Consider the following 17,926-nt stretch of genomic DNA (forward strand, 5'->3'; position numbering starts at 1 on the left):
CTCAAAAGTTGGTTGAAAATTGACTTGAGAAAAAAAGTACGATTTTTGCTCCTCATATGATAAAATCGTACTTTTTTTTATTTCGTCAAAAATCGATCAGATATCAATGGAAATCAACTTTAGAATGCATATTTATTAACTTTTAGCTTTGAAACCAATCAAAAGTTGGTTGAAAATTGACTTGAGAAAAAAAGTACGATTTTTGCTCCTCATATGATAAAATCGTACTTTTTTTTATTTCGTCAAAAATCGATCAGATATCAATGGAAATCAACTTTAGAATGCATGTTTATTAACTTTTAGCTTTGAAACCCATCAAAAGTTGGTTGAAAATTGACTTGAAAAAAAACAACGGTTTTTGCCCCTCATATGATAAAATCGTTGTTTTTTTTATTTCTTCAAAAATCGATCAGATATCAATGGAAATCAACTTTAGAATGCATGTTTATTAACTTTTAGCTTTGAAACCCCTCAAAAGTTGGTTGAAAATTGACTTGAGAAAAAAAGTACGATTTTTGCTCCTCATATGATAAAATCGTACTTTTTTTTATTTCGTCAAAAATCGATCAGATATCAATGGAAATCAACTTTAGAATGCATGTTTATTAACTTTTAGCTTTGAAACCCATCAAAAGTTGGTTGAAAATTGACTTGAAAAAAAACAACGGTTTTTGCCCCTCATATGATAAAATCGTTGTTTTTTTTATTTCTTCAAAAATCGATCAGATATCAATGGAAATCAACTTTAGAATGCATGTTTATTAACTTTTAGCTTTGAAACCCCTCAAAAGTTGGTTGAAAATTGACTTGAGAAAAAAAGTACGATTTTTGCTCCTCATATGGTAAAATCGTACTTTTTTTTATTTCGTCAAAAATCGATCAGATATCAATGGAAATCAACTTTAGAATGCATGTTTATTAACTTTTAGCTTTGAAACCCCTCAAAAGTTGGTTGAAAATTGACTTGAGAAAAAAAGTACGATTTTTGCTCCTCATATGATAAAATCGTACTTTTTTTTATTTCGTCAAAAATCGATCAGATATCAATGGAAATCAACTTTAGAATGCATATTTATTAACTTTTAGCTTTGAAACCCCTCAAAAGTTGGTTGAAAATTGACTTGAAAAAAAAGTACGATTTTTGCCCCTCATATGATAAAATCGTTGTTTTTTTTATTTCTTCAAAAATCGATCAGATATCAATGGAAATCAACTTTAGAATGCATGTTTATTAACTTTTAGCTTTGAAACCCCTCAAAAGTTGGTTGAAAATTGACTTGAGAAAAAAAGTACGATTTTTGCTCCTCATATGGTAAAATCGTACTTTTTTTTATTTCGTCAAAAATCGATCAGATATCAATGGAAATCAACTTTAGAATGCATGTTTATTAACTTTTAGCTTTGAAATCTATCAAAAGTTGGTTGAAAATTGACTTCAGAAAAAACAACGGTTTTTGCTCCTCATATGATAAAATCGTACTTTTTTTTATTTCGTCAAAAATCGATCAGATATCAATGGAAATCAACTTTAGAATGCATGTTTATTAACTTTTAGCTTTGAAACCCCTCAAAAGTTGGTTGAAAATTGACTTGAGAAAAAAAGTACGATTTTTGCTCCTCATATGGTAAAATCGTACTTTTTTTTATTTCGTCAAAAATCGATCAGATATCAATGGAAATCAACTTTAGAATGCATGTTTATTAACTTTTAGCTTTGAAACCCATCAAAAGTTGGTTGAAAATTGACTTGAGAAAAAAAGTACGATTTTTGCTCCTCATATGATAAAATCGTACTTTTTTTTATTTCTTCAAAAATCGATCAGATATCAATGGAAATCAACTTTAGAATGCATGTTTATTAACTTTTAGCTTTGAAACCCCTCAAAAGTTGGTTGAAAATTGACTTGAAAAAAAAAACAACGGTTTTTGCCCCTCATATGATAAAATCGTTGTTTTTTTTTATTTCTTCAAAAATCGATCAGATATCAATGGAAATCAACTTTAGAATGCATGTTTATTAACTTTTAGCTTTGAAACCCCTCAAAAGTTGGTTGAAAATTGACTTGAGAAAAAAAGTACGATTTTTGCTCCTCATATGATAAAATCGTACTTTTTTTTATTTCGTCAAAAATCGATCAGATATCAATGGAAATCAACTTTAGAATGCATGTTTATTAACTTTTAGCTTTGAAACCCATCAAAAGTTGGTTGAAAATTGACTTTAGAAAAAAACAACGGTTTTTGCTCCTCATATGATAAAATCGTACTTTTTTTTTATTTCGTCAAAAATCGATCAGATATCAATGGAAATCAACTTTAGAATGAATATTTATTAACTTTTAGCTTTGAAACCCATCAAAAGTTGGTTGAAAATTGACTTGAGAAAAAAAGTACGATTTTTGCTCCTCATATGATAAAATCGTACTTTTTTTTATTTCGTCAAAAATCGATCAGATATCAATGGAAATCAACTTTAGAATGAATATTTATTAACTTTTAGCTTTGAAACCCATCAAAAGTTGGTTGAAAATTGACTTGAAAAAAAACAACGGTTTTTGCCCCTCATATGATAAAATCGTTGTTTTTTTTATTTCTTCAAAAATCGATCAGATATCAATGGAAATCAACTTTAGAATGAATGTTTATTAACTTTTAGCTTTGAAACCCATCAAAAGTTGGTTGAAAATTGACTTGAGAAAAAAACAACGATTTTTGCTCCTCATATGATAAAATCGTTTTTTTTTATTTCGTCAAAAATCGATCAGATATCAATGGAAATCAACTTTAGAATGAATATTTATTAACTTTTAGCTTTGAAACCCATCAAAAGTTGGTTGAAAATTGACTTGAAAAAAAACAACGGTTTTTGCCCCTCATATGATAAAATCGTTGTTTTTTTTATTTCTTCAAAAATCGATCAGATATCAATGGAAATCAACTTTAGAATGCATGTTTATTAACTTTTAGCTTTGAAACCCCTCAAAAGTTGGTTGAAAATTGACTTGAGAAAAAACAACGATTTTTGCTCCTCATATGATAAAATCGTACTTTTTTTTATTTCGTCAAAAATCGATCAGATATCAATGGAAATCAACTTTAGAATGAATGTTTATTAACTTTTAGCTTTGAAACCCATCAAAAGTTGGTTGAAAATTGACTTGAAAAAAAAAAACGATTTTTGCTCCTCATATGATAAAATCGTACTTTTTTTTATTTCGTCAAAAATCGATCAGATATCAATGGAAATCAACTTTAGAATGAATATTTATTAACTTTTAGCTTTGAAACCCCTCAAAAGTTGGTTGAAAATTGACTTCATCAAAAAAAAATAATTTATTTTTGCTCCTTTATGGAAAATCGTTTTTTTTTTCGATTTCGTCAAAAATCGATCATCAGATATCAATGGAAATCAACTTTAGAATGAATGTTTATTAACTTTTAGATTTGAAACACATCAAAAGTTGGTTGAAAATTGACTTGATTTTTGCATATGATCGTTGTTTTTTTTATTTCTTCAACAATGGAAATCAACTTTAGAATGCATGTTTATTAACTTTTAGAAACCACTTCAAAAGTTGGTTGAAAATTTTGAATTTTTGCTCCTCATATGCATTTTTTTTATTTCTTCAAAAATCGATCAGATATCAATGGAAATCAACTTTAGAATGAATAATCAGAAAATGCTTTGAAAAACAATCGTCCTTTTTTAAAAATTGTTGCAAAGAATAAGTTTCGATGGTAAAATCGTTTTTTTTTTTTGCAGGATGCGATGATTCTCTTGGAAATCAACTTTAGCGGGCATTTTATTAACTTTTATTTGAAACAGCAAAAGTATGGCCGTTGACACACCAACGTACGATTTTTGCTCCTCAAATTTAAAATCGTTGTTTTTTTATTTCAAAAATCGCGTTCAGCATCAATGGAATCATTTAGAATGACGCTCAATCTGCATGCAAGGCGAAAAACCGGCGTGAAGAAAAATATCGTTTTTTTTATTTCTGTATATTTTTTTAATTGCGGGATCCTTCAATGAAAAAAAAACATCATTAAATGTTTTTTTCGCGGTCGATCAGATGGAATTTCGCAACATATTTATCGAACGTTAGCTTTGATCATCAACGGTTGAAAATTGACCACGCAAAACCGGCATATGAACCTCGTTGTAATTTAGCTATTTATCAAAAAACACATTTATGAGAATTACACACGAAAAATACACACGTAAATTTTTTTGAAATTTCCTCTTGCGTTCCCTTCGAACAAATTTTGCGATGGCGGAAAAAATCCCGCAAGATATTTGTAATGTTCCGAAAAATCAACCGTTTATTCAACGAAGAAGCTGAAAGCCGCAAGCAACAAGAAAAGCTTGGTTGACGACGGAAATTGGAATCAAAAAAAAAACAACGGTTTTTGATTGTAAACTCGTTTTTTTTTTATTTCTTCAAAAATCGATGCGGATATCGCAAGGAACTCATCTTATGCGGAGCACCGATTTCGGCTTGATTTATTCGATGATATGCCGCGCGTGTTACCATTACGCGATGTCGCCGGCGGGCTTCTCAATTCCGTTACGCACGCCGTCAAATATTGGCTACATTACACGATTGTCGCAATTGCATGGCTTGGCGTTGTGCCTCTCACAGCTTATCGTACTTATAGATTTTTGTTCACGGGATCCTTCAACATGCTGCTAACACTTCCTTTGAACATTTTTTCGATGGAGAATCTCGCCGTTGACGTGTTTCGCGGATGTTTCGTCGTGACATGCACTCTTTTCGCTTTCATTGGACTCGTTTGGTTGCGTGAACAAATTTTGCATGGCGGCGGACCTGATTGGTTAGAACGTGATGAACCGCCCGTAGCTGTTGCCGAAGCAAATCAGCAGCAAAATCAGCCGCCTGTTGTCGCGCAACCTCAAGCAGCTCAAGCTGATGCGGCGCAAGAACCGGCGGAAGATGTCGTCGACGAGAATGAAAACAACAACAATGACGAAGACAACAATAACAACGATGGCGGACACAATAACAACAACAATGCGAACGTTATGGATCACAATCGCCCGCAAAACGAACCTTTGATATTTGTGCAAGAGCCGCAAGCACCTCCGCAAGACGTTCCCATCAACAACGATCAACCTCCGCCGTTGATTCAACGCGAAGAAGCTCAAGAGCCGCAAGCACAAGAACCCGAAGCTGCTCAAGACGACGGAAATTGGAATCCAATGGAATGGGATCGTGCCGCCGAAGAACTCACATGGGAGAGACTTCTCGGGCTAGATGGTTCAATGGTATTTCTCGAGCATGTATTTTGGGTTGTGTCTCTAAACACCCTTTTTATCTTCATTTTCGCCTTTTGCCCGTACTCTGTGGGCAATTTGGCAATTTCTTGTTTGAAAATCATTCGACCCGGAAAGGCGCTTGTTCATATTCACGGCTTATTAACAACTCTTTTCGGATATTGCATCATCGCCGTGATTCTAGTTGGATTGCATGCCATCACGAGATTCCTGAGACTTCGAAAGCCACGAAGAGTATTGGGATTGTGTTACATCGTCGTGAAAGTTTCGTTGCTTTCGGTTGTCGAAATTGGCATTTTACCTCTTGGATGCGGCGTTTGGCTTGATATTTGTAGTTTGCCGATGTTCGATGCGACATTGAAAGATCGTAAAATCAGTTTTAGAGCAGCACCGGGTACGTCACTTTTCATCCATTGGATGTTTGGAATGGTATTTATCTACTATTTTGCGTCATTTATCGTCATTTTGCGAGAAGTTCTTCGACCCGGAGTTTTATGGTTCTTGCGAAATCTAAATGATCCCGATTTTAGTCCAATTCAGGTAAGTAAAAACATGAATTTTCTCATTAAAATACAATTTAACCTTTGATCTCCGTAGGAAATGATACATTTGTCAATCTTTCGTCACACGCGACGACTAATTGCTTCAGCGATTATCTTTGGTTCAGCAATTCTTTTGATGCTTTGGACCCCAATTCAGATTCTCAAGTACTTCAATCCCGGATTCTTACCTTATACGTTGTCGGGAGACTCGGAAGTGAATGAATTGAGTTTGCAACTTTTACTTTTGCAGGTAAGAAATTTCATTTTCTTCAATTTTTTATCAAAATTTTATTCCTTCTTTGACTTTGAGTTGTTTTTCTTGCCTCCAAAGATTAAATAATAAGCAAAAGATAAGATTTTGTACGAGATAAAAAGCACCAATTGTCCCAAAATTAAAAATATCGCATAAACATCCATGTTGTAGCGTTCAACAGTGTTTAGCTTCAATGCAGGAGACTTTAAATAATGAGCACCTTTGTGTCTAATCACATATTCTATCCAATATTTCGCTGTTTCAAGAGGATCTTGAGGGCGATCTCTAAATCTCGCTGACATTTCTTTGACAGTATTTCGATATTTTGGGTTGTTAATTACTTCATCGAGAGCCCATTTTAACGAAACTTCCGTCAAATTCGTGTACTGAAGTTTAATTCCATATCCAGCAAGTTCAGCTTTTGCCATGTTCATATTTTGATCCGCCATTATTGGAATTCCGACTAATGGCACGCCATGAACAATCGCTTCTGTTGTTCCCAAAAGTCCTCCGTGCGTTATAAATACTTTTACTTTTGGATTTGCCAAAATATCTAAAAAAAAATAAAAATAAAAAAAATATTTAAAAAAATATTTTAAAAAAATATTCAAAAAATATAAAAAAAAAATTTAAAAAAAATTAAAAAAAAAATTTTTTAAAAATTAAAAAAAAATTAAAAAAAAATAAATTAAAAAAAAAAATAAAAAAAATAATTAAAAAAAAATTGATAAAAAAATTAAATTTAGATAATTTTTCGCGAAAAAAAAATTTTTATACCATTTTGAGGCATCCATTTCGCAATGTAAATCTTATTTTTGTCATATTCCAAAGTATCGTCGTCAAATTTCCAAATAACCTTCTCCTTCATCTTACTAAAAGCTCTTAAAATTGCTTGTTTCTTCTCCGCATGCATATATTTCGGGCGAACATTCGATCCGAGACAGAAATAAATGACTCCATGTTCTGCTGAATCGATAAAATCTTGCATATCCTTCGGTAAAGGTTTCGTTTTCAGCTCAACATGCATCCCTCCGACTTCAATCATGTTCGACATCATCGGTTTCGTGCCTCCCAAACTAATGTGACTGTTCAACAGAGTCAAAGAGATCGCTGTTTTTCGCAACGTATAAAAATCCGGCTTTGGATCAGGAAATACTTCATTATAAATTTCTTCCATTTTGGGATAAAGCAAAAATCGTAAAAGCCCTTCTTCGAAAAGACTCGCAATTGTGTTGATAAATCTTTCGGAGAACGTCATTTGTTCTTGAAAGTTCAAGAGGGCATGAGGAATGTACGAATAGGGCATCGGTGTTGCTGTAAATTCTTCAACCCAACGTGAAACGCCAATTGTTGATATGCCAACTGCGGGAATTTTGAAGTGATGTGCTAAACCAAGCAATGCTTCATCCATGAAAATCTCAAAAACGAACAAATCGAATTTCGCATTTGATTTCATGAGACTTTGGACTTTTTCGTGTAACAAAATTCTGCGTGACGTATCTACCATTTTCAGAAAGAAACCCGTTATTGATCCGCTTGCCAGTTGATTTTCGTCTGTTTTGTTGAACAATCCTTTCGCAATTTCATCCATTTCGTCGCCAAAGTCGAGATAAATTTCGTTGTAACCTTCGGGAAGGTTTTTCGTTTGCACAAGAGTGATGACTGTTACTTGATGTCCTGATTTGGCAAGTTCAAATAGGAGTCTTTGACTAACGATGTAATGAGATCTCGCTTGTGTGGGAAAAACGGCGAGAATATTTGCGCAATTTGCCGTTGTCCAAAGACAACAAACGAAAAATAACAACAATTTCATTGTAATTATTTACAACTTGCCCGACTGACGCGAGATAATTGACTAACTAACTAACTATTTTCAATAAAATCTATTTGCTATCTGTAACTTATCGCACTTGATTCACGAGACTGTGTCAATAGAGCTACACAAACACAATTAAATAATATTTCCAGTTTTATAGTTTTTGCTGCGTCATAATTACATGAGAGAACTTTTGATTGTTTTTTGAATAGAAACTTGTAAAACTCGATTTTTACATTATTTTTTTCTCTCTCGTCTCTTTTTTAGATAATTCTTCCGGGTTTCTTCGAACAGTCTCATACACGAATTTGGTTAAAAGGGATCATACGAATATGGTGCAACGTCGTTTCATGGATGCTCGGGCTCAAAAGTTACTTATTAGGTTCAGAGCCGCGACCAAATGATGATGACAATGCGAGACAACAACCTGAACCGGGAGCTGGATTAGCTGTAAGTTGAATTTTAAAAAAAATATTTTGAAAAAAAAATTTATAATTTTTATGAAAAATTATTTTAGAGAAAAAAATCCATTTTTAAATACAATTTTCAATTTAAAAAAAAAAAAAATCAAAAATTTTGAAAAAATAATAATTCAATAATTCAAAATTAATAAGACAAAAATAATTTTTAAAATTAAAAAAAAATTTTAAAAATTTTAAATATTAAAAAAAAATTTCAAAATTAAAATAAATTTAAAAAAATTAAAAAAATTGAAAAAATTAAAAAAAAATAATAATTCAAAATTAATAAGACAAAAAATAATTTTAAAATTTTTAAAAATTAAAAAAAAGTGTAAAAAAATAAAATAATTTTAAAAAGTTAAACGAATTAAAAAGGGTTCAAAAAAATTAAGAAAAATTTAAAAAACAAAAAAAAATTTTTTTTTCTTTTTTTTAGGCTGCTCATCAAGCAATTTTACAACGAGATGTTCCCGTCGGCTTTCAACCATACGATAAACCAACGATTTTTGGTGTTCGTCTTGTTGGATTAGTTTTGCTCATGTGTGCGAGTTTAGTTGTTGGTAGTTTATGCACTTTGACGATCCCCATCTGTTTGGGCCGATATGTGATGACACTCTGGAGTCTCGGCACACATTTGACGCCCCAAAAAGGAGATACGCCAACACGCCCTCATGAACTTTATACCGCTGCAATGGGCACGTATTTGTGTTGGGTAATGTCACGAGGCATCGCTCTCGCTGTCAATCTCTTTCCGCAAGGCAGACAAGCTGTGATACAAAAAGTCAAACATTGGCTAAGTGTGGGTGCAAGTTACGCGATGGCAGCATCGATTTTCGTACTGATGCTCGGCGTAATTCCGCTGATGTTTGGTTTGCTGCTCGAAATGGTTGTTGTTGTGCCGTTACGTGTGCCGCTCGATAAAACGCCCGTTTTCTTTCTCGGACAAGATTGGGCTTTGGGCGTTCTTTACACGAAAATTGCATGCGCTTTAACGGTAATGGGACCCGATTGGCCTCTCAAACGTGCCATCGAACAAGCGTATCGCGATGGTTTGCGAGATATCGATCTGAAATTCATCATTCGGGAACTTGCGACGCCCGTAATTACGGTTTTTGGACTCTGCTTGGCAGTTCCTTACGTGCTCGCACACTCAATTTTGCCAATTTTCTTCGTCAATCAACATACTCGCATTCTGATTGCACGCAGAATCTATCCGTGTTTCCTGTTGGCAGCTGTCATGATTGCCATCATCAATTTCCACATTAGGCAATTCAAGAAGTTGTATGTCGCAATCAAAAATGACAAATATCTCGTGGGCCAAAGACTCGTCAACTATGATCATCGCAAGAAGAGAGCTGCTGCTGTTGTTACTTCAACTTCGACGTCGCAACAGGCGCAAGACTAAAAAAAATAAACACACAAAAGAAGCGAACAGTGTCTTAAATCAAACTATTTTGTCCAGTTTTAAAAATTTAATGCAATCAGAATTTTTCATATTTTCTCCGATCCTCTTCCTTCTGTCTCCAAAAGTACTTGAGAAACAAAATTAGAGTTTGGTAGAGCTTCGCCAATTTTACTATTTACATACATATTACTTTAGTGTAACGGATGTACATTTACCTACAATTTAATATTAAAACAAAAAAAAATTATAGGATATTGAAAAAACAAAGAATTTAAAATTTTTTGGAATAGAGCAAATTTCGTTTTTACCTTTTTGTACATACATAAGACATTAATTATTTTATTGAATCCTGTTGTTATTATTTAGTGGAATTTAATTAAATTCTGTTTGAAATAAAGAAATCAAAAAATAAATAAAAAATTCTTTTTTTACTTCCGAAATCTTTCCTTCTAAAAAATAATAAGGTAGGTATAAAAAAATATTTTTTTTTTCAAAAAATTAAAAAAAAATTTTTAGCTTCAAAATTTCTCATCCTACAAAAGTTCAAAAAAATTATTTTTCAAAAAATTAAAAAAATATTTTGTAGGTACTTGAAAAATTTTTTCTTCTATAAAAATGAAAAAAAAAATTTATAAATAATTTAAAAAAATATTTTTTTTGAATTTTGAATTCAAGTGTTGAATTTTGAAAATATTTAAAAAAGATAATTTTTTTCCATACCTTCAAAATTTTTCCTAAAAAAAATTTCAAAAATTCGCAATTTTTTTTAAAGAAGTTTTAAAAAATACAATAATTAAAAAACTTTGCATTTCATTTAACTATTTTTCAGTTTTAAAAACTTGACTTTATTCATTAAAATTTATTATTATTCTATGTCATTCACTCTTATGTTCTGTAATCCTTACAACTTATTCTATAAAATGCTTCCGTTTAAGGTTTGTTTTTTATTCTTTCCTATATCTGTATATATTTTCACATACAATATAATTAAATGTATTATAATATATATCTACAATATCGTTCCTATTTAAGTTTATAAATATAAAATAACCGAAAAATTGCGGTCACAACACTTTGATTTGTTATTTTTTTTAGTTGCAAGGTTTTCTCTTATAATTTTTTTTTTCGTTTAAATTTTGGAAGGCATTTTTTTGAAGGGGTTTTATCGAAACCGTGATTGGGATGAAATTGTAACATATTTATATAATTTTTCATTCGATTTTTTTTTTGTATACATTAAATTTAGAATTTTCGTTTCCGAGACTTTTTGTTAAAGGGGTTTTCCGTTAATACGAGTTGAAGTGAAAATATTACAATTTTTTTTATCAATTTGTACTTGTCTTTTGCTTTTACGAATAAAATGGCAAGATTTGGCAAATATTAATTAAATTTTTAATAAATTGTAATTTTCACTTCAAATCATTTTGATATTTTTTTTACAAATAATTTTACTTAGTTTAATTAGTTGTCTTTTTGTATATTTTGGCAGTTTGAATATAAAAGTAGTTGATAAAAAATAAAATTTAATCACAAAAAAATGTCAATTTAAGTACTTTTTCCGAGAAAGACTAGTTGCTGAAATGTCTGACGAGGAATGTCGTTCATTTCTAAAAACAAAATCATAAAATTTAAGTCAGACTTTTCTGTTTTTCCGATATTTTTTTTTACATCTAATATAAATAACGAAGGAAATTTCTCTTACACGTAATCGGATGGAATTGAAGTGCTTTCGTTGATAGCGGAGAGACGATTTGCTCGTCGTGCTAACATCAAGTTTTGTTTGTTTAAGCTATTGCTACTGCCGTCTGACAAACTCGTCGACGACGACGGATGATGGAAATGATGGGACATCGATGTCGAAGATGATGGATGCTCATCGACCCAATTTGGCAACGGAGACGACATAACAGTTTCGACAATTTCGTATGCGCGTTCTGTGGGCATCGCCGTTACCGAGAGATCCGAGTAATATGCACTACTGGGTGCTGAAGATACCATTGGAATGTCATGATCGTGCTAAAATTAAAAAAATTTCAATAATTTCAAATTTTTTTTTTAAATTTTTCAATTCTTACCATATCCCCGCATTGACTATATGCCGTATTTTGGTACGACGGATTGTTCGAGTTGATGCTTTCGCGATCGAGTTCAGCATATAGCGCTTCGCCTGCTGCCCCAACCGGACTGTAAGCGTCATCCATGTGAGTGTAATGATTTTCTGCGGGCGACAAATGTTGCGGACTGCCCAATTGTTCGGGCGCTGATGGCGAACGACGATTCGTTAGCCAAGTCCAAACACCCGCATTACTATTTGGATTGCGTATACTATCGGCAGGATGTTTGCTTGAATTACTACTAGATCCTAAATTAGCACAAGGCGTGTTACTATTACGATTATTGGCGGCGCTTCGTGATCTATACCACCATGGCACTGGACGATTTGCTGAAAAGAAAAAAAAAACGTTTCATTATTTTTTTTTTTCATTTTACGAGGTAAGGTTCGAATAATATTTCATTTTCTCATTAAGACTTCTATTGTCACACACCGATAATCCCACAGATATTGATAACTGCGAAAAAATGCTAAACAAGTCCCCATTTAATTTTAATGCTAGATTAATAAAGCATTATGGCGAAGGTGTTGCATTGCGAGAACGTAAAATTGCATGACTTTCTGCACGCCAATTAAACACTTTTCATTTCGTTTTGCTTATCCGCCATACAGACGACGACGACGACGCGAATCGAAGGTATGTAGCACGTAATTGTTAGTTAAACGCGCAGCTCAACTCGAAATTTATGCATGAACAAATATTTATTCATTTCTGCCGTAAATTAATAATTTTATTTAAATTAAATTGGTGCGATAAAGCGACTCGAAGAAGAATTTCTTATGAATATATTTATAAACACAGCATAAAAAAACATATTGAATAAACATAAATATATTATTATTCGCCACAGAAACAGTAGTAGATTAAGATATTTCTGTCTGACATAAATTTCTTTTGCTTCTCTCTCTTTCTGTGGTATTATTATTCAGTTAACTGTCATTTTGAGAGAAAAACGCACAAATTTTTCACTTTTTCACTTAAATTTGATTGTTTTTTGAATATTTTTGTTACTTTTTTGGTCAAAAATTCAAAATTCAAATCCTGAAGTTATAAAAAATAGATCTAAATATCCTTTAAAATCCAATTTTTGTACATTTTTCTCACAAAATCCCGCGATAAAGGTACACTTGTGCGTGTCGAATCAATAAAGCCTGCACTTACCGTTGCTATTCGATGATTTTAGTCTGAAAATAGAAAAAAGCCTTTAGAATATCGGTAAAAATAATTGCTAACATTCCTTACCTTTTACATTTGATCACAATTATCATGATTGTAGCTCCTATAAATGCTGATATTAGCGATACTATGATGAGTGTGAAGGTCCATCCGATCTCGCCTTGTTGCTCTTTAGCGTAAAAAAATGAAAAAAGAAACAAAGAAATGTTTTTAATCCTTCCATTTGAATAAAAACGACAAAGTCAAGTCACACATATCAATTTGTACGGAAATTATCATGTTATGCTCCACACTCAGTTAAGTTAAACAACATCCCATTATGTAGTTTTTTTTTGGTCATTCATCCATCCACACTTCATTTCATTTTTCATTCCTCTTCATTCGTTGATCGTCGAGGATCAAGGTAAATAATAATAATAGAAGAAGACGAGTGAGTTGTTGTTGTTGTACGGATATTATGAAGACGTATTCCGTCAGTAATAAAGTTATAAAAGACGAGAAAAGAAGAGAAACAAACGAACATTTTTATGTATTCATTATCATCGTCATTATTAACTCTTTTCTTCTGATCCGCTTTGATTCTCGTTTTTTTTTTGTTGGTTTGTGGAGTATTTTTGTGAAATATATATTTATTTATTTTTTTTTCGTTGTTGTCAGAGGAGTTCTTTAAATAGAGTCATTAAATTTAGGGGTATACAACATAAATAACGCCGAGAATTACGAAAAAAAGATAAAAAAAATAAATGTAGAAAAACGTTGATCGTGTCAGGTGTAGATGTTGTATTGGATTGCTGGAATTTAATCACTGTTAGTTTGATGTCGTTAAAGTTATGTAAGCTGATGCTCTCGTAAACAGAGATGGATTTACACGGGAGATAAGGAAATGCAAAAAAAAGAAGGGCCTTAAATGTCAAAATTTTGTTATGTAATTGAGGATTTTTTAGCATTTTTTACAATTTTTCACAAAATTATTGCCCTTTAACGTTGAAACTCGTTCATTTTGCTGAAAATACAAAAAAAATCTCCTTCGTACGTTTCACACAAATCTGTGTACGTTTCTTTTTAGCAATTGTTTTTAGTGTCTTTTTATCCATTTGGAGCAAGATTTGACAAAAATTGCTTTGACACAGTTTTTGATTTAGTTTTTCTCTTGATTTGGTTTTCAAAACAAAACTATGTCAAAGAAAAAATTTTTTTTCAGTTTCAATTTTTTGTCAGTTTTGAGTTAAAAAATTATTAAAAATGATAAATTAGAGCCATTTTAGAGTTATTTTATAAACTTCTCATTTTAGAAAAGATATGAAAGTGAAATGATATTTAAATAATTTTGTTCAACTTTTTGAAATTTTATTCAAAGTAACTTCTTGAAACGTCAAGTTTCACTTAAAATCCGTCACTGCATGAAACGTTTAGCCCATATTCGATTCAATCTCTGCAAAATCGCGTCTCTTGACCACACGCAACGTTTATTTATTTGCACTCAATCTATTTATGGCTTGAAAGTCACTTTTTGTTCGTTATTTGTTTACAGTGCCATTATTATTATTTATCATTGCAATTTACGTTAATGTCGTCGTTCATTTGTCTCCTGTTTGTAAATACGTGCAATTCATAGAAATCCGAGACTTTTCTCGTCATTTACTTAATTTGCGACATCATTGCAGGTTAAATTTCCTTTTGAAGAGCGCACAAAAAAAAATTGTTCACACTTTTAATTAAATATCCGCGTATCAAAAGATTCGTTCAAATTATATAAATCGCGTCGCTTTTGCATTTCTGGCATTTGTTTATCATAATTTTATCCTTTTCCGACACCATTCCGGCGCTCATTACCCATTTTAAAGAGCTATAATCATTCACAGTTTGTTAACCTCTCTAACTACTTCATTATGCCATTAGGGCTTAATAGCATCTATCTCACACTCGTTCATCGCACAGCGTTCGCGGCGCGTTCATTATGGTAATTTTGTTCTGTTTTGTAGTTTCTTGATGATTATTTCATTTTATGTTGTTTCATGCACATTACAATAAATACACTTTTTTTTTCGTTTGTCATTTACGAACAACAAGCGGCTCAAACAATATGAAGATGTAATAAAACTAATTATTTAAGGTGAAAAAAAAAGATTGAAAGTAGCGAGAAATTCTGGATATTAAAAATGAGATAAATAATTTCAGAGTGTTTTGTTCGCAGCGTTAATTGCTTTCAATTGTGCAGTGACAAATTATTGCGTTTAAACAACTGCGCACGAGAGCGACAAGTTAATTTCTGAATAACTGCACTTTTAATCGCATTTTTCACGCTGACAATAGACGATAGACCTTTCTAACCTATACTTTACCGGCATTAATAATAATAAAATAAAATTATTAAATTCGCACAAGATAAATGTGTCTTGCCCGGAGCTTATCGATTATTATCAACGTGTCTTGTTTTAATATTATTATTATTACGTAAATTTATTGTTTCACATTCCTTTTAATATTATCATTTTTATGAAAAAAATATTTAAAAAAAAATAATTTTTTTTTAATTTTAAATATTTATTTTAATTTTTTTTAAGTTAAAAATTTTTCTTATATAACTCATATATTAAAAAAATATAATTTTTAAAAATTAAAAAAAAAATATATATTTTGAATTTTATTTTTATTTTAATAAATTTAATATTTTAATATTTTAATTTTTTTATTATTTAATTATTTAAATTTTAATTTTTTTTATTTTAAATATTATTATTTTAATACTTTATTATTTTATTATTATTTTAAATTATTTTTTTAATTAATAAGGTTTGTTTTTTTTTAATTTCATTTAATTTAATTAATTAATTTAATATTTTCATTTTTATAACTTTTCGTCTCATTTTCACTTTGGAGAATATATTCAATGCTGTTTTGTATTTTTATTTAATATTTATTTCATAACTTTATTTTAAAAAAATGTGAAAATCTTCATAAAAAGCACATACTAAATAATATTAAAAAGTAACAAGAACAAGGCGATTTTCAGCTAAAAACGTTTCATACAAAAACTGAACAATTTGTCAACTCAAAAAAAAAAAAAAATTTTTTTTCAATAAAATAAGTAAAGCGCGTGGAATGTTAACAACAAAAGTGTATTTTGATACTTTTTAAGTGTTTTCAAGTCTCTGTTACCATCACACTTTTTCTCGTGAAATGCATAAGAAAAAAAAAATGTTTTGCTCAATTAAGACCGTGAAACCCCGCAAAAACATAAAAAATGTTACAAAAAAGAGTTGTATCAGTTTTTTTCGTCTTTTTTTTCATGTTCCCGAAGATCCACAAAAATATAATTAATTTCATTAATTCTTAATTACGGTCGGGAAAGAGGAAAAGTAGGTACAACTTATGTACGGAATAAAGCGACAAATAAATCATTTATAATTACAGTCTAATTATGACGGTAATTGAAGCGAATAATATTTTTTTGCATTTTTTAGCGTAAAGTTTTTGTGATGTGTAAAAAATGTGTTTTTTTGTTACAAAATCTGTTCTTGGAAAAGTTTAAGAACAAGAATGAAAAAAAAAAGTTAGACGAGGTCTATTAAAAAAACGTAAATTTGAATGACATTAAAAAAACTGAAAACAGGATCCATTAATGTCGAAATATTCAAATCAGTTGGAGAATTTATAGGATCATTGATTTTTATTGAAATTCGTATCTCACACAAGAAATGAGATTCGATTGGGAACGAAGGTAATCAAAGATAATCAAAAACCGTAAAAACGAGCATAAGAAGAGAGATTGGAAATAAAAATGGAACTGATTAAATGTTGATCTCTTTTTTCCGTACAAATCGATGGTAAACGACAATTTAATTGGGCGATAAATGCGCCGTACTTACCTATGGAGTCGCCAAGCGATGAAAATGAGTTTTTGTCATGCCATGCCCACGAACACAAATCACAGGTTGTCAGTCCATCGCTATGAACGTCGTTCTCGAGAAACGGAGGTCTCGGAGGCGGCGGCACGAATCTCCCGTTCCACAAACCGCCGTCGCTCGCATCAAATGGCATCGTCGAGATGTCATCCTCGATGGCATCGGCCCAAAACGCGTCGTCGACATTCGACGAATACGCCATCAGGTTATCCGCAGCAGCATCTGTGTATGCATAATCCGCTGGATGATCGTCCTCTTGTGCTCCTGCTGCTGCTGCATTCTGTTGTAAAGGGAGACGCGGGAACATTTTCTCATATCTGGAAGAAAGAAGGAGAGGAGCGATGTTTAAAATGAAATAAATGAGCTTAAAAAAGTGAAGTATTGTCTAATATCTCTTCAGAACCAGCAACAACAACAGAAAAAAGACAAAGCATGTAGCGTGATAATAAAGACATACACATAATATATCATCATCATCAACGCTGCGTCGTGCGAAAGACGACAAAGTGTATGAGCGACGACGAAGAATGGAAAAAAAGTGTAAAAAGTCTGGCAAATACTTCATCACGACTCGAATAAAAGGACCATTATGACAGATTTTCTGCTATAATACTGATTGTTTGTAACACACACGACACACGGCGGAACGGCACGACGAGTGTTTCGCACAAAGTAGGAGCTCATATTGAAAAAAATTGATCTCTCACGGAAAATGCATAATGAGTGAAAAACAAAGCCAAGTACGATGTCTTCTCCAGCAAAGTGGAAAATCGGAATTAGTCGTGTCTATGGCGCATCCGTACAATGCGATATTAAAAAATCGACACCGCCGAGGCACAAAACACATAAAAAAAAAATTGTGTGCAGTAGTAATTATAAATAGACCTGCATATCTTCCTCTTTTTTTGCTGTTACTTTGCACACACAAACGCACATAAATGAACGCAAAAAAGGGGTA

At 31.7% G+C, this 17,926-nt stretch overlaps 3 protein-coding genes across 3 annotated transcripts; 1 reads left to right on the forward strand and 2 right to left on the reverse strand.

Annotated features, from left to right (window-relative positions):
* The first annotated feature begins 4,516 nt into the window (after positions 1-4,516).
* On the forward strand, positions 4,517-10,165 carry LOC134832891 (E3 ubiquitin-protein ligase MARCHF6). Its single transcript, XM_063847096.1, has 4 exons — positions 4,517-5,836; positions 5,894-6,088; positions 8,175-8,357; positions 8,805-10,165. Exons 1-4 carry the CDS (start codon positions 4,517-4,519, stop codon positions 9,771-9,773), a joined length of 2,667 nt encoding a protein of 888 aa, XP_063703166.1. The 3' UTR covers positions 9,774-10,165.
* Positions 6,112-7,986, reverse strand: LOC134832892 (UDP-glycosyltransferase UGT5-like). Its single transcript, XM_063847097.1, has 2 exons — positions 6,869-7,986; positions 6,112-6,644 (listed from the first exon to the last, which is right to left on the reverse strand). Exons 1-2 carry the CDS (start codon positions 7,902-7,904, stop codon positions 6,127-6,129), a joined length of 1,554 nt encoding a protein of 517 aa, XP_063703167.1. The 5' UTR covers positions 7,905-7,986; the 3' UTR covers positions 6,112-6,126.
* Positions 10,166-11,471: 1,306 nt separating the features above from the next.
* Positions 11,472-17,275, reverse strand: LOC134829184 (uncharacterized). Its single transcript, XM_063842182.1, has 5 exons — positions 16,933-17,275; positions 13,130-13,232; positions 13,049-13,071; positions 11,849-12,216; positions 11,472-11,789 (listed from the first exon to the last, which is right to left on the reverse strand). Exons 1-5 carry the CDS (start codon positions 17,273-17,275, stop codon positions 11,472-11,474), a joined length of 1,155 nt encoding a protein of 384 aa, XP_063698252.1.
* Positions 17,276-17,926: the final 651 nt, after the last annotated feature.

Source organism: Culicoides brevitarsis, chromosome 2 (assembly GCF_036172545.1).
Source record: "Culicoides brevitarsis isolate CSIRO-B50_1 chromosome 2, AGI_CSIRO_Cbre_v1, whole genome shotgun sequence".
Taxonomy (NCBI): Eukaryota; Metazoa; Arthropoda; class Insecta; order Diptera; family Ceratopogonidae; genus Culicoides; species Culicoides brevitarsis.